General features: G+C 43.8%; 1 protein-coding gene across 1 annotated transcript in view; it reads right to left on the minus strand.

The window, feature by feature from the left end:
* Positions 1 to 16,147, minus strand: part of LOC140480891 (TBC1 domain family member 20) — a 54,250-nt gene that overhangs the window by 23,100 nt on the left and 15,003 nt on the right. The window contains exons 6-7 of the mRNA XM_072576455.1: positions 10,779 to 10,920; positions 8,830 to 9,014 (exon numbers count right to left, since the gene is read on the minus strand). Of these exons, the coding sequence (XP_072432556.1) occupies positions 8,830 to 9,014; positions 10,779 to 10,920 (327 nt within the window). The remainder of the gene's footprint in view (positions 1 to 8,829; positions 9,015 to 10,778; positions 10,921 to 16,147) is intronic.

Below are 16,147 nucleotides of genomic sequence, written 5' to 3' on the forward strand. Positions count from 1 at the left end.
ATCCCCCACCTCAATGTACATTTCATCACTTTCTCTTCCTCTGTCAGACATATTAGATACTGTCAGTGGACAGAATCCAAACAACTGAGGTATTTTATACTAAGCTGTGGTTGAGACAAATGTTTTCTAAGTTTATTCTGCTGACTCAGCAGCGATAGGCCAACTGCTCAGCAATGTCCCAGTTATAAGCACACAGTGAAAGGAATGCTGCAGTAGGGGAGTGAGCTGTAGTGCAGTGCATACGGAGATTAGATTCAGGCAAAAGAGAGAATGGGCAACGACACAATGAAGGAAGCTTGCAGTGAATGAAGCTGAATAAATGGAGAGGCTGAATCAGCCAAGTGAACGATCATTGTGGTCTGGCTCTTATCCAACTCATTTTCCTATTACAATACTCTGCCCTAGAGTATGTGCTGATATAGCCTGAGCAAAAAAAAAATTACAATTAACTTCCCTGGACATTGCTGCATTGGCTGATGTCAGCCAGCAGTTGCTACAGTTCGTTTCTGCACTAGGAGGAAAAAAGACTTAACAGGCAAAGATTGTTATCCAGTGTCCTTGTTTTTGCAACATGAAGTATTGGCCACCCAAAGTTAAACAATTACGTAGCAGTACTCACTGCTTGGTATACCTGTCAATCCCTATTCAGCAGGAGACAGTACTTTTGATGAAAGAAGGGCGAACTCTTTTCTCATTAGAAATTAACTATATACATATACAAACATACTGATACAGGAGATTGACTCTTTGCTCATGTCAGAGCAGGCTTATCCCACTGGACATATGTCCAAGCCTACACTTTTGCTCTTTCCCAGAATATTTTGGTTCTTGCAATGAACTCCTCCTCTTTAGATCTACAAAATGCATTCCAAACCCAAATAAAACATCAGCAGGAGGCCATTCAGCCTGTTCAAACTCTTCAGAAGAGCTTAGTCTCATTCCACCTTGCTCTTTTCCCTGTAGCCGTCGTTTCTTTTATTATGATTATTTATCCAATTCCCTTTTGAGTTATCTTTCAATTTGCTTTCACTAACCTTGTCAGCAGTGCATTCCAGATCACAATAACCTTCCAAGAAAAAAAATTCTCCTCATTTCAGTTTTTTATTTTGAAATTGTGCTCACTGGTTCTAGGGCCATACAGATGGACAACATGGAACAGACCCTTCAGCCCACCTGCCCATGCCAACCAGAAACCAAAATTAATCTACTCCCATTTGCCAGCATTTGGTCCATATCCCTCTAAACCCTTCCTATTCATATACCCATCCAGATGCCTTTTAAATGTTGCAATTGTACCAGCCTTCCTCACTTCCTCTGGCAGCTCATTCCATACATGCAGCACCCTCTGTATGAAAACGTTGGCCCTTAGGTCCCTTTTATATCTTTTCCCACTCACCTTAAACCAAAGCCCTCTAGTTTTGGACTCCGATACTTTGGCCTTCATCCTATCCATGCCCATCATGATTATTATAAACATCTGTACATTCAACTCTCAACCTCCAATGCTCTTGGGATAACTGTCCCAGCCTATTCAGCCTCTCCCTATAGATAAAACCCTCCAACACCCAGTAACATTCTTGTCAATCTTTTCAGAGCCCTTTCAAGTTTAACAACATTGTTCCTATAGCAGACAGACCAGAACTGAAAGCAGCACTCCAAAAGTGGCCTAACCAACATCCTGTACAGCCACAACATGACCTCCCAATACCTACACTCAATGTACTGACCTTGAAAGTGAAGAGTACTAAACATCTTCTTAAACTCTAAATTAAACTCTATCTGCCACTCCTCAGCCCATCTGAACAAGGTCCCGTCCTACTGACATAACTTTCTTCACTGTCCACGCCACCATTTTTGGTGTCATCTGCAAACTTACTAATGCCTCATATCTTCACATCCAAATTATTTATACAAATGATTAAAAGCAGCAGACCCAGCACCGATCCTTGCAGCACACCACTGGTCACAAGCCTCCAGGTCCAAAAATGAACATTATCCTCCACCCCCACTCTGTTTCCGACTTTCGAGACAATTTTGTATCCTAATGGCCAGCTCTCCCTGGATTGTATGTAATCTAACCTTGCTAACCAGTCGTTCATGCAGAACCTTGTTGAACACCTTGCTGAAGAGTTAAGGGAGGTGGTCAGGACTGCATTGGCTTGTTTAAGTCTAGAGGTAATACAGATATGTACAAGGAAGGTTTTAAGCAGCAAATGAGCTGAAGCAAGAACAGAGCCAAGTGATGTTGTGAAGATAGAAGCAAGTATGACAGGGTGTTTAGAAGGCCATTTCAGAGACAAATACAAGATGATCTGATGATTAGATAGGGTAGACAGCGAAAGTCTTTTTTCTAGGATGATGATGTCAGCTTGTACGAGGGGACATTACTACAAATTGAGGGGTGATAGATTTAAGACAGATGTCAGAGGCAGGTTCTTTACGCAGCGAGTGGTAAGGGCGTGGAATGCCCTACCCGTTAATGTAGTCAACTCAGCTGCATTAGGGAGATTTAAACAATCCTTAGATAAGCACATGGATGATTTTGGGATAAAGTAGGGGGACGAGCTGAGAATAGTTCATCGAGGGCCGAAGGGCCTGTTCTGCGCTGTATTGTTCTATGTTCTATAAGACTGAGGTAGCAAACTATCTCAGCCTGAGACAACTGACATGGGGAGGGACTGAGTCAGTGACTAGGGTGTTTGAAATAGGAACTGAAATCAGTGATGTTAGTCCTCGAAAACTAAACTGGCAGAAATTTCTGCTCATCAGTATTGGATATTGGATAAGCAATCTCATAATTTAGCAAGAATAGGGAAGTCAAGAGAGGTACTGATGAGGTAAAGCTGGGTCTCACCAGCTTGCACGAAAAAATTAAAAGATTGGATTAGATTGATGTCATACAGTAGTACCCTGACTGGAATTATAAGAAATTATAAAAATATTTAGTTAAATGTTGCTCACAGCTACTAAACATCCCAAAATAATTATGAAGTGCAATTGAAATGTAGTCAATGTTGTAATATAGGAAACGAAACACCAATTTACACCCAGCAAGCTCCCACAAATGTAATGGTTTTGGCTGTGATGTAGGTAGCAGGAGAAATATGGGCCAGGACACAAAAAACAAGAGAAGGTCAAAGGGACACCAAAATTAATGATTCAGAATCAGGGAGCCATAGCTGGTGACATTCTAGATATGATTAAATTCACCAGAACAGAGTCAGACGAGAGCTGTTCCACCCATCTGGGTGACTGTGGAAAGGCTTTGGAGGGATGGAGTCAAACGTGTCAAATACTACAGTCAGATTGAAAAGGACAAGGAGGTAAAGTGTACTTTGTCACAGTCACACAGGACACAGTTTGTGACTTTGATGAGAGATGTACCGAGGTGGGGTGAAAACTGGACACAGAAATAGGCCACTTGGTTTCTTTTATTGGTCAGAGTATTGAGTACAGGAGTCAGGAGGTCATGTTGCAGCCGTACAGGACATTGGTTAGGCCACTGTTGGAATATTGCGTGCAATTCTGGTTTCCTTCCTATCGGAAAGATGTTGTGAAACTTGAAAGGGTTAAGGAAAGATTGACAAGGATATTGCCAGGGTTGGAGGATTTGGGATATAGGGAGAGGCTGAACAGGCTGGGGCTGTTTTTCCTGGAGCGTCGGATGCTGAGGGGTGACCTCATAGAGGTTTACACAGTTATGAGGGGCACTGATAGGGTAAATAGGCAAAGTCTTTTCCCTGGGGTGGGGGAGTCCAGAACTAGAGGGCATAGGTTTAGGGTGAGAGGAGAAAGATATAAAAGAGACCTAAGGGGCAACTTTTTCACACAGAGAGTGGTACAGGTATGGAATGAGCTGCCAGAGGAAGTGGTGGAGGCTGGTACAATTGCAACATTTAAGAGGCATTTGGATAGGAAGGGTATGAATAGGAAGGGTTTTGAGGGATATGGACTGGGTGCTGGTAGGTGGGACTAAATTGGGTTGGGATATCTGGTCTGCATGGACGGGTTGGACCGAAGGGTCTGTTTCCATGCTGTACATCTCTATGAGTCTATTTGATCCATTGGGCCACCTGCACCATTCATTCAATTGTGGCCAATCGGACTACCCCACCTACCTGTGATCATCTTTCATCCCCTTGCTCATCAGCAATTTATCAAAAACTCTGCTTCGACCTTTTCAGAAAAAGAGCTCCAAAGACTCATGAACCTCCAAGAAAACATTTTGCCTGATCTCTATCTTTAATGGGCAACGTCTTACTTTTATAACAGGGACCCCTATTTCTATTTTCTCCCATAAGCAAAACATTCTTTCCTCACATATCGTGTCAAGACCCCTCACAATCTTATAAGTTTGAATCAAGCTCTCTCCTATGCTGCATGGACACAAGCCTAGCCTGCCCAACCTTCCTGTCTACTCCATGTATTAGTCAAATAAACATTCTACTTCAATTTCCATCCTTTCTGAAATAAGGAAATGAATATTATACACAGAACACCAGATATAGTCTATCCAATGTCCTCTAATTAAAGCATAGCCTCCAACTTCTGTATGTAACCTCCTCCCAATAAATACTTTCCTGGTTACTTTCTATCCCTTTTCACAGCAGAGAGCGGCGGGAGCTGGGCGGAAGTAAAGTTGGAGCGCAGAGCTGGTCGGGAAGGTAAGTGATTGATATTTGAGTGAGTGCGTTCTAGACCCCAGGCCCTACAAAGTAGGGCCCCCCTCCCATCCTCCTCCTCTAACCTAACTTTAAAGTCCACAGGTAAGCTACTTAGTGTTCTTGTTTTGGAGATTAAGTGTAGAATAATGGCAGCGCAGGTAGTGGAATGTTCCTCCTGTAGGATGTTTGAGGTAGGGGTGACCACCTGCCGACTTCATCTGCAGGAAATGCAGCCAGCTCCAGCTCCTCACAGAACGCGTTAGGGAACTGGAGCTGGAGTTGGATGAACTGAGGATTATTCGAGAGGCTGATAGATAGAAGCTACAGGGACATAGTTACGCCAGAGAACAGAGGTAGCTGGATAACAGCTAGAGGTGGGAAGGGGAGTAAGCAGACAGTGCAGGGATCCCCTGTGGTCGTTCCCCTCCACAATAAGTATACCGCTTTGGGGGACGGCCGAGCAGGGGTAAGCTGCAGTGACCGGGTCTCTGGCACGAGGTCCGGCTCTGAGGCTCAGAAGGGAAAGGGGGTGAGGACGAGAGCGCTAGTTATAAGAGACTCTCTAGTTAGAGGGACAGACAGGCGGTTCTCTGGACATGGGCGAGACTCTCGGGTGGTTTGTTGCCTCCCGGGTGCCAGGGTCCGAGACGTCTCGGACCGTGTCTTCAGAATCCTTAAGGGGGAGGGTGTACAGCCAGAAGTCGTGGTGCACGTTGGCACCAAGGACATAGGTAGGAAGAGGGGTGGGTAGGTCATTCAGGAGCTCAGGGAGTTAGGCTGGAAGCTAAAAGCTAGGACGGACAGAGTTGTCATCTCTGGGTTGTTGCCGGTGCCACGTGACAGTGAGGCAAGGAATAGGGAGAGAGTGCAGTTGAACACATGGCTGCAAGGATGGTGTAGGAGGGAGGGCTTCAGGTATTTGGACAATTGGACTGCATTCTGGGGAAGGTGGGACCTGTACAAGCAGGACGGGTTGCACCAGAACCAGAAGGGCACCAATATCCTGGGGGTAGGTTTGCTAGCACTCTTCAGGGGGGGGGGTTAAACTAATTTGGCAGGGGGGTTGGGATCCGGACTTGTAGTCCAGCAGGTAGGCCAGCTGTTTGTCAGGATGTCCAAGAATGTAGGGGGGCTGTGGAGAAGGTAGCACTGACAGGAAATACTTGCAGACACAGAGAGGGATTCAAGTGTGTATACTTCAACGCAAGGAGTATCAGAAATAAGGTGGGTGAACTTAAGGCGTGAATCGGTACCTGGGACTACAATGTTGTGGCCATCACGGAAACGTGGATAGAAGAGGGACAGGAATGGTTGTTAGAGGTTCCTGGTTATAGATGTTTCCGTAAGATTGGGGGGGGTGGTAAAAAAGGAGGGGGGGGTGGCGTTGCTAATTAGAAATGGTATAACGGCTGCAGAAAGGCAGTTCGAGGGGGATCTGCCTTTGGAGGTGGTATGGGCTGAAGTCAGAAATAGGAAAGGAGCAGTCACCTTGTTGGGTGTTTACTATAGGCCCCCCAATAGCAGCAGAGATGTGGAGAAACAGATTGGTAAACAGATTTTGGAAAGGTGCAGAAGCCACAGGGTAGTAGTCATGGGCGATTTCAACTTCCCAAATATTGATTGGAAGCTCTTTAGATCAAGTAGATTGGACAGGGCAGTGTTTGTGCAGCGTGTCCAGGAAGCTTTTCTAACTCAGTATGTAGATTGTCCGACCAGAGAGGAGGCCTTATTGGATTTGGTACTTGGTAACGAACCGGGACAAGTGATGGGCTTGTTAGTGGGTGAGCATTTTGGTGATGGTGACCACAATTCTGTGACTTTCACCTTGGTTATGGAGAGAGATAGGTGCGCACAACAGGGTAGGTTTTACAATTGGGGGAAGAGTAAATACGATGCTGTAAGACAGGATCTGAGGAGCATAAGTTTGGAGCATAGGCTGTCAGGGAAGGATGTGGTGGAAATGTGGAACTTTTTCAAGGAGCAGATACGACGTGTCCTTGATATGTATGTACCTGTCAGGCAGGAAAGAGATGGTTGTGTGAGGGAACCTTGGTTGACGAGTGAGGTTGAATGTCTTGTAAAGAGGAAGAAGGAGGCTTACCTAAGGTTGAGGAAACGAGGTTCAGACAGAGCGTTGGAGGGATACAGGATAGCCAGAAGGGACCTGAAGAAAGGGATTAGGAGAGCTAAGAGAGGGCATGAAAAATCTTTGGCGGGTAGGATCAAGGATAACCCCAAGGCATTTTATGCATATATGAGAAACATGAGAATGACGAGAATGAGGGCAGGTCCGATCAAGGACAGTAGTGGGAGACTGTGTATTGAGTCGGAAGAGATAGGAGAGGTCTTGAATGAGCACTTTTCTTTAGTATTTACAAATGAGAGGTACCGTATTGTTGAAGAGGAGTGTGTGAAACGGACTGGTAAGCTAGAAGACATACTTGTTAGGAAGGAAGATGTGTTGGGCATTTTGAAAAACTTGAGGACAGACAAGTCCCCCAGGCCTGACGGGATATATCCTAGGATTATGTGGGAAGCAAGAGAGGAAATTGCAGAGCCATTAGCAATGATCTTTTCGTCTTCAATGTCAACGGGGGTGGTACCAGGGGACTGGAGAGTGGTGAATGTTGTGCCCCTGTTCAAAAAAGGGAATAGGGATAACCCCGGGAATTACAGGCCAGTTAGTCTTACTTCGGTGGTAGGCAAAGTAATGGAAAGGGTACTGAGGGATAGGATTTATGAGTATCTGGAAAGACACTGCTTGATTAGGGACAGCCAGCACGGATTTGAGAGGGGTAGGTCTTGCCTTACAAGTCTTACTGAATTCTTTGAGGAGGTGAGGGATGAGGGTAGAGCAGTGGATGTAGTGTACATGGATTTTAGTAAGGCATTTGATAAGATTCCCCATGGTAGGCTTACGCAGAAAGTCAGGAGGCATGGGATAGAGGGAAATTTGGTCGAAGTCAGAGAGTGGTGGTAGATGGTAAATATTCAGCCTGGAGCCCAGTTACAAGTGGAGTTCCGCAGGGATCAGTTCTGGGTCCTCTGCTGATTGTAATTTTTATTAATGACTTAGATGGAGAATAGGTCGTACGAGGATAGGTTGAGTGTGCAAGGCCTTTTCTCATTGGAACGGCGAAGGATGAGGGGTGACTTGATAGAGGTTTATAAGATGATCAGAGGAATAGATAGAGTAGACAGTTAGAAACCTTTTCCCCGGGTACAACAGAGTGTTACAAGGGGCATAAATTTAAGGTGAAGGGTGGAAGGTATGGGGGGGGATGTCAGGGGTAGGTTCTTTACCCAGAGAGTGGTGAGGGCATGGAATGTGCTGCCTGTGGGAGAGGCAGAGTCAGAATCATTGGTGACTTTTAAGCAGCAATTGGATAGGTACATGGATGGGTGCTTAAGCTAGGAAAAATGTTCGGCACAACATTGTGGGCCGAAGGGCCTGTTCTGTGCTGTATTGTTCTACGTTCTATATTCTACCTGCATAAGCCTTTGTTACTCATGCATGAGAGCATCCATATCCCTCTGGATCTTACAGCTCTACAATCTTTCAGTATTTAGATAATATACTTTATTTTTCCATTCTTCCTGCCAAAGTGGACAATTTTGCATTTTTCTACATTGTAAACCTTTCATCTAAATCCCTAGGATCGAGTCACTCTGGGCAAGGGGAGTTGTAATTCTGCAGTTCCAACTACTTTTTTGGCATCCCTTATCTGATGATTGGAATTTTCTGATGCTCCTCCCGCCATTTCCTGATTTACATTCATTTCTGGGATGTTACTTGTATTCCCTAAAGTGAAGACCTGCTCAGTTCATCTGGCTCCTCCTTATTTTCCATTATTAATTCTCCAGACTCACTTCGAACGGGCTAACTCACGTAGTTTACTCTTTTCCTGTTTAACTATCTATAATAATAATTGTTTTAGATTCCCACATACCTTTATCGCATGCTCTAATTTTCCCTGCTTACTAGACTTTTAGTCAATTTTAGCTGTTTTTTCTGTTTTGTCCAATCTTCTGACCTGCCACCCATCTTTGAGCAGTTGTGTATCTTTTCTTCAACTCTGATATTAAACCTGATTTGAAGGGATTCAAAAGGATACTGAATATGATTGAGATTCAAACGTTCATAAGCTTTTAAAAATTGCCTTGCCTTTTGCGTAGCTGCAGTGCTGCTTGTTTTGCAAGCTCAGGGGGTGGATGGTGGGAAAATAGCTCCTCTGCTTTGATGATCAGTGTCTCGTAAGGAAGGTCCTGCGGTATCTTGGACAGTAATTGATGGACACTGGCCATGTCACAGTCACATTTCATTACTTCTTCCTCCCTGTGTAGTACAATCTGAAACAAGGCAGTCAAGTCAGTCATCTTCATGGCTGCGTTTTCATAATCACCACATTTTGTCATCCATAATATGCCTGAATTCCCACTGGGTCACTTAGGAAAGGTAACCAGGAGCTCTCAAGTTCCAATCATCATGGGCTTGGGTTGTGTTTCGTAAATCATTATGGATAAAGACAAGAACACAGCTCATCTTTGTTCGCACAGTTGGAGAGATTCTCAGCTCCATCCGGCAGCCTACAGCATCCAGCGGGTTTCATGAACGCAAGATTTTCCTGCCTCCTCAACCACCCATCTCCACTCATGTCGATAAACAGACACCAATTTCCACCCTCTGGCTAAGAGGCAGCCCTGATTTCATTCCCAATTATCCAAATCAATGTTTTTGTCCCTCAACCATCCCATGTGTTCTTGGGTTGTGGGTGATGCCAGTAAGGTCATATTTAGTGCCCTCATTAAGGAAGATGATGGTGGGCTTTCTTGCAATAATTAATGATGCTGTACCACTACATGTCTGATGCTTAACATTGCAATGTGGACCTGGAGTCACATGTAGGCCACACCAGGTCAAGGTGCCAGGTTTGTGTCTCCTAAAGGAGATTCATGAACCAGCTAGATTTTCATGCCAAACAGCCGATTTGAACTAGTGACCCCTGGTTCGTTAATCATGCAGCAGAAAGAGATGCTTCACCATTCTTCCTGCTCTTACATCCGAGGTTGCTGCATGGAAACAGGCCATTTGGCCCAATGAGCCTGGCATGTTTTATCCTCTTCACAAACCATGGGTAAAGAAAACCCCGAAGCTGTGCTCTTCGACAAAAATACTTGACCAAATAACAATTATTTTTTGGATGAGAGGAACTAAAGTCAAGTCCAAATCTGTTCATATATAGCATTGACTTTGCTGCAGGAACTACTTAGTTGTGATGTAAAGTGACCAAGTTTAATGTCATTTAAAGCCAGTGCCAGTACATCAGCTGATTCGGAATTGTACCAGGGCTCCTCATCTGGTCAATCTTAGTGATGGCTTCACATCTACTGGGCTTTTACTCTTATCACGTCGCACTTGATTAACAGAAGTATAGAAAATAAAGGATTTCTAAAGTTAGGTGCCCTACAGTAAATACTGATCTTATTGTTAACAATGAAACCTAGGGTGAAATAAGTTTGTCCTAAATACTATCAGTCAGGCAAATTTGTCATTTTGGTGGTCTCTTTGGGATTGAATACATTTTGTGATGGCTTGTGGAACAGTGGGATGCAATCGTTGGTGCAGTCTTTCCAATTAAGTTCTGACATAATAAAGATGACACCAGAGGTTACAACAATCAGCAAAGACTTAAAAGAGGTCTTTAAGATTGGAAAAAGGTTTGGTGATGGACGCACAGATGTTACCACTTTTGATAAAACCCAGAGATAGAGGGAGTCGCTTAGAAGTCCAATCGGAGATTAAGCAGAAATGTTTTTACTAAGACATTGATTAGGCTGTGGAACATGCTACCACATGGAGTAGTTGAGGTGAATTGAATCAATTTATTTAAAGAGAAAGTTCCTAAGTACACAAGGGAGAAAGAAACAACAGTATCCTTTCAAAATGAGGTCACATGAAGACTGGCAGGAGGAAGTTTGCATACAGCATAAACTGTAGCATTGACTAACTGGGCTAAATGGTCCGTTTTAGTTGATAGATTCATTGAGAACAAGGGGCAGTGAAGTACCAGACTAAGTGCTTAGGAAGAGAAGTGGGCATGGAATGATACATACCGCTGCCGCAACGTAGACTGGCATCAACGGGTGACTTGCCAGAAAGAAGTCGTACAGCCTGACAGTATGGCGAAACTTGGAGAGGACGTGACCATACCAGGTGATCAGCCAGCTCAGGGCAAAGATGGTGCCAACCTCAGCCCTAAATGAGGCACAAGACAGATTGAGCCAAAGCAATTATTTTCATTCAAAAGAAACAAAATACAATTAATTTATATAGCGCTTTTCACATCCTCAGGTCTCCAAAGTCCTTCAGACACAATGCATTATTTTTCAGCTGTATTTACTGTTCCCATCAAGATAAGTGTGGCAGCCAGTTGCAACATTGCTAGATCCTGGAAACTGAATCAGATAATAGGGCAGTGAGTTTGCCTTCATGCATTTGGTCAAGGGAACAGTGGTTACAAAGACACACATTGTTCTCTGAATGATTTCATGAGATATCTTTTGCACTTTCACAAACTGACAAGTCTAGGTTTAGTGTCTCATCTGTATTGATCAGCTCAAATCTCTGGAGTGGGGCTTTATCCCTCAGGCCAAGATGATTTATTCAAACATTAGCACCTCTTACTGGTGTTGTTACTCCGATTATTCAGTGATGAAACATTCTTTGCAGGGAAAGGAAATTTCACAAGTGAATAAATTTAGAAACTTAGTAACACCCTTCCCCAACAATGTCCGGTCTTTTAGAAACACAGAGAACGGGAACAAATGGTTGACTGGATTCCTGTAACATTGCCCCTCTCCCCATAATTACTGTTATTAAAATGTAATGTAGAAAACGATAGATAGCCTGTATAGCTGAAGAATCAGAAACTGATAAAACACAGGAGAGACAGGATATTTTATTTGAATCACGGGTACGATTCAAGTTCTGACTGGGTGCTTACAAACGAGAAATCCATCAGTTCAAAACAAACATAAATAGATATTTTTAATCCACTTGTGCTGACATGTTATGACACGATTCCTGAAACAGGTAGTTCTTGAACCTGAGCTTCCTGGTTCAAAGGTAGGGGCATTACCACTGCACCACACCAGCCCTAGAATTTAAATATATTACTCCAACAAGGTGCAATAAACTTACTGATTTGCCTGAAATAGCTGGTATGCTCAACACATTCTAAGCGGTACTTTTATAATTTCACATCAATTGGCAAACGTCCAAGATAACTACAGTGTAAGCAGTGGAAACTTTATCTCAGTCAAATGCATCCTGTTCAATAATTTTTTTTTAATCCCACTTGATATTCACAAATGCTCACCGATGTGGCTGTACATCCTCCTGAGCACAGGAACACAGAAGCGGACTGAGTACATTCACTGCTGATCAGATGGTGGAGATCCACCTACACAGAAAAGGCAACGTTTGGAACCTCTGGACTTTCCATGTACAAGACCAGGTGATACATTTACCACTGAGCCCTTCGAGAGAGCTGAACACATGCTCCTGAACAGAATTTATTACTAACCTGGTCCAATAACTATATTGTGAAAGTTGTCAAGGTCATTTCTGTACTTTTCATGGATTCAGTTCAAGATACATTACTTGCATTATAACAAATGCTCCAAAGCAATTAATTTCTTGCAAAACAATTTAGAATAGCATGAGGTTTTGGAAATGCTACAGGATACATGCTTTTTCTGTGGACATCTGATTCGACTATTTCAATACTCGCCGACCTCGTATCCTTCACGCAGCCAGTACCAAACTCCATCTAAAAATCCACCTATTTCCTATTAGCACAGCAAATCTTGTAGATTCTTCACCCAGTACACACAAATCTACATGAACTTCCTGTTCCCAACACTGTCTAAAAATTCTCATTTTTGTCTTTAAATCCCTCGTGGCCTTTTACTGTGCCCACCCCTAAATTATTTTCAGCCCAATCAATCCCCCAATTCACTGCTTCAAATTCTTACAATCTCCTAGACCAGATAATGACCAGATCATCTGTTTTTGTCACAGTGTGAGGAGTAACTCTAGTCCAGGACACTGGGAGGATTCCTTACTGCGCCTCTTCAGATCAGTGCTTTGGAATATTTTAGGTTCATTTGAGAGAATATGGGACTTGGCTGTTAATGGCTAAGCCAGCATTCCATGCCCCTCCCTGAGTGACTGTGGAGGGCAATATCTGAAGGTATCTCGGATGACTCAAGTGGCGTGTGACAGCAAATGCTGTCATGCCTGGGTGAGTCATGCTAACTGTGTAAGAGAGATATAATAAGTAAATATTCTGTAAAGCAAATGTCTGTTTATCATTGTAGGTACAGATACAGAACTGTATAAACAAGCTTCGGTTGCAACTCTGTTTAAAAAAAGCATGTCTACTCACAGTAAATTTTAACTTAGGTTTAAAGATGTACTAAGAAATGTTTTCAATCAAGACAACTTTTAAGACTCCTGCCCAATCTCCATCTCGCTCCTGTTCGCCAGTCTTGGAAGGAACCCAACAGTGACCTTGAACTGAATGACTGTTCAAGCATTTCAAGAGCAATTAGGAGTTAACCACATTGCAGTGGGTCCGGAGTTACACATAGGCCAGACTGGGTAAGGAATCCAAATTCCCTTCCCTAAAAGGGACATTAGTGAACCAGTTCAGTTTTTAACGACAGTCCATATTGTTACCTGATCACTATTAGGCCACATTGCAGAATTTTATTGATTTGGAATTTCACTATCTACCTCAGAAGGATTCTAATCCACGTTCCCAGAACCTTTTTTAAAGTGTTCTGGATTACTGGTCCTTTTTTTTTTAAATTCACTCAGGGGATGTGAGCATCACTGGCTAGACCAACATTTATTGCCCATCCCTAGTTGCCTTTAAGGAGGTGGTGTAGAGCTACCTTCTTGAATCACTACAGGCTACAATGTAGGGTGGCCCACACTGCCCTTAGGCAGGGAATTACAGGATTTTGCCCCAGTGACATTGATGGAGAAGTGGTATATTTCCAAATTAGGATGGTGAGCGGCTTGGTGAAGAACTTGCAAGTGATGGTGTCCCTACATATTTGCTGCCCTTGTCCTTCTAGATGGAAGTGTTTGTGGGCTTGGAAGGTGCTGTCTGAGGATCTTTGGTGAATTTCTACAGTGCATCTTGTAGATGTACACACGACTGCTACTGACCATCGGTGGAGGGAATGTATGCTGTGGATATGACATCAAGCTTCTTGAATGTTACTGGGGAATATTCCATCATACTCCTGACTTGTGCCCTGTCGATGACAGACAGGCGAAGGACAGCTAGCTGGTGAGTTACTAGGCACATTATTCCTAGCCTCTGACCTGCTCTTGTAGCCACCGTGGCAAGTCCAGTTGAGTTTCTGGTCAACGGTGACCCCTAAGAACATTAACAATGATGATAACACCATTGAATGTCAAGGGGTGGTGTTATATTGTCCCTTATTGAAGATAGTCAGTGGCTACAATCAAACTCTGGTCCCTGGTGCTGTGATGTTGCAACACTACCCACTGAGCCACCATGCTGCCCTCATTGTTTTACTGATGATTGAGAGTAGACTGATGGAGTGGTAATTGGTCAAGTTGGATTTGCCCAGTGCCATAGAAATATTTAGCATGCTTTGTGTGTACAGGACATACCTGGGCAATTTTCCATATTTGTTGGGTAGGTGTCAATTTTGTAAATGTACTGGAACAGCTTGGCTAGAGGTGTGGCAGGTTCTGGTGCACAAGTGTTCAGTATTATTGCTGGAATGTTGTCAGGACCCTAACCTTTGCAGTACCCAGCGCATCCAATTATTTCTTCATGTGGAGTAAATCGAATTGGCTGAAGACTGGTCATTGTGATGTTAGGGATCACAGCAAAGAGGCCGAGATGGATACTCACTCAGCACTTCTGACTGAAGACTGCTGCAAGTGATTCAGCCTTTTTGTTTGCACTGATGTGCTGGGCTATTCCATGACTGAGGATGGCATATTTGTGGAACCTCCTTCTCCAGTATATTGTTTAATTATCCACCACCATTCATGACTGGATGTCACAGAATTGCAAAACTCTGTCGTTCACTTAGGCAAACGTGAGCACTGCAGATGCTGGAAACCAGAATCTAGATTAGAGTGCTGCTGGAAAAGCACAGCAGTTCAGGCAGCATCCAAGGAGCAGGAAAAGCGATGTTTCGGGCAAAAGCCCTTCATCGGGAACAGTCTGCCTGAGCGGTTGTGCAGTTCCAGCACCACTCTAATCTAGACTCTGTCTATCACTTGCTGCTTATGCTGTTTGACACACAAGTAGTCCTGTTTGGAAGCTGCAGTAGGTTGACACCTCTTCTGTAGGTATGCCTGGTGCTACTCGTGGCATGCCCTCCTGCATTCTCCACTGAGCCAGGGTTGATCTGCTGGCTTGATGGTAATGGTTGTGTGGGGGATATGCTGGGCTATAAGATTGCAGATTGTGCTAGAGTACAATTCTGTTGGTGTTGATGGCCCACAGGGTCTCATGAATGCCCAGTCTGTTTAAAGTCCGTCCTGTTTAGCACTGTAATAGTACCATACAACACAATGGAGGGTATTTTTAATGTGAAGGTGGCCACCTTTACTAGTAATAGACAGATGTATCTCCGATCCAGAGCAAATCCTCCCAACTGTACATCACTGTGCCATCAGCTCTGCCGCCAGTGGGACAGAACGTGTCTTGAGATACTAATGATAGTGTCTGGATCATTGTCACACTCACAAAATCATACCTACAGATAATGCCAGGCTGTTACACTACTAATCTGCGAGACAGCTCTCCCAATTTTGGCACTAGCCCCAGATGTTAGCAAGGAGGACTTTGCAGGGTCACCAAGGCTGTTCTGCCGTTGTCTGTTCTGATACCTAGGTCAATGCCAGGGGGGCATCTGGTTTCATTTCTTTGTTGAGACTTTGCAGGGACTGATACAACGACGTGGCTTCCTAAATCATTTCAGAGGGCATTTACAGTCAATCACATTGCTGTGGTCCTACAGTCACTGCGGTCATCAGTAGATTCTTAATTTCAGATTTTTGAAAAAACTGAATTCAAATCCCACCATCTGCCATTGCGGGATTCCAACTCAGGTCCTGAGAACATTAGCTGAATTTCTGGATTAATAGCCAAGTGATAATACCACTGGGCCATCACTTCTAAGACATAAACACTACATCAACTGTCCTTATCTCATCTGGAAGATGGTATTCAGCAATCCCTCAGCATTGCATTGGCATATCAGCGTTGAACTTTGTGCTCAACTCCACAACTTCCTGATTAGAAGTCAGCTGACAGTGTAAAGGCCACCTCTTTCCAAAATCTTTTGTGACCTCACCAAATATTGCGTTTAGTTTGGCATGTTCCTTAGTCCCTTATTGGACTGCTGTAGAAAACCTTGGA

This window comes from Chiloscyllium punctatum, chromosome 8 (genome assembly GCF_047496795.1).
Source record: "Chiloscyllium punctatum isolate Juve2018m chromosome 8, sChiPun1.3, whole genome shotgun sequence".
In the NCBI taxonomy this organism is placed as follows: domain Eukaryota; kingdom Metazoa; phylum Chordata; class Chondrichthyes; order Orectolobiformes; family Hemiscylliidae; genus Chiloscyllium; species Chiloscyllium punctatum.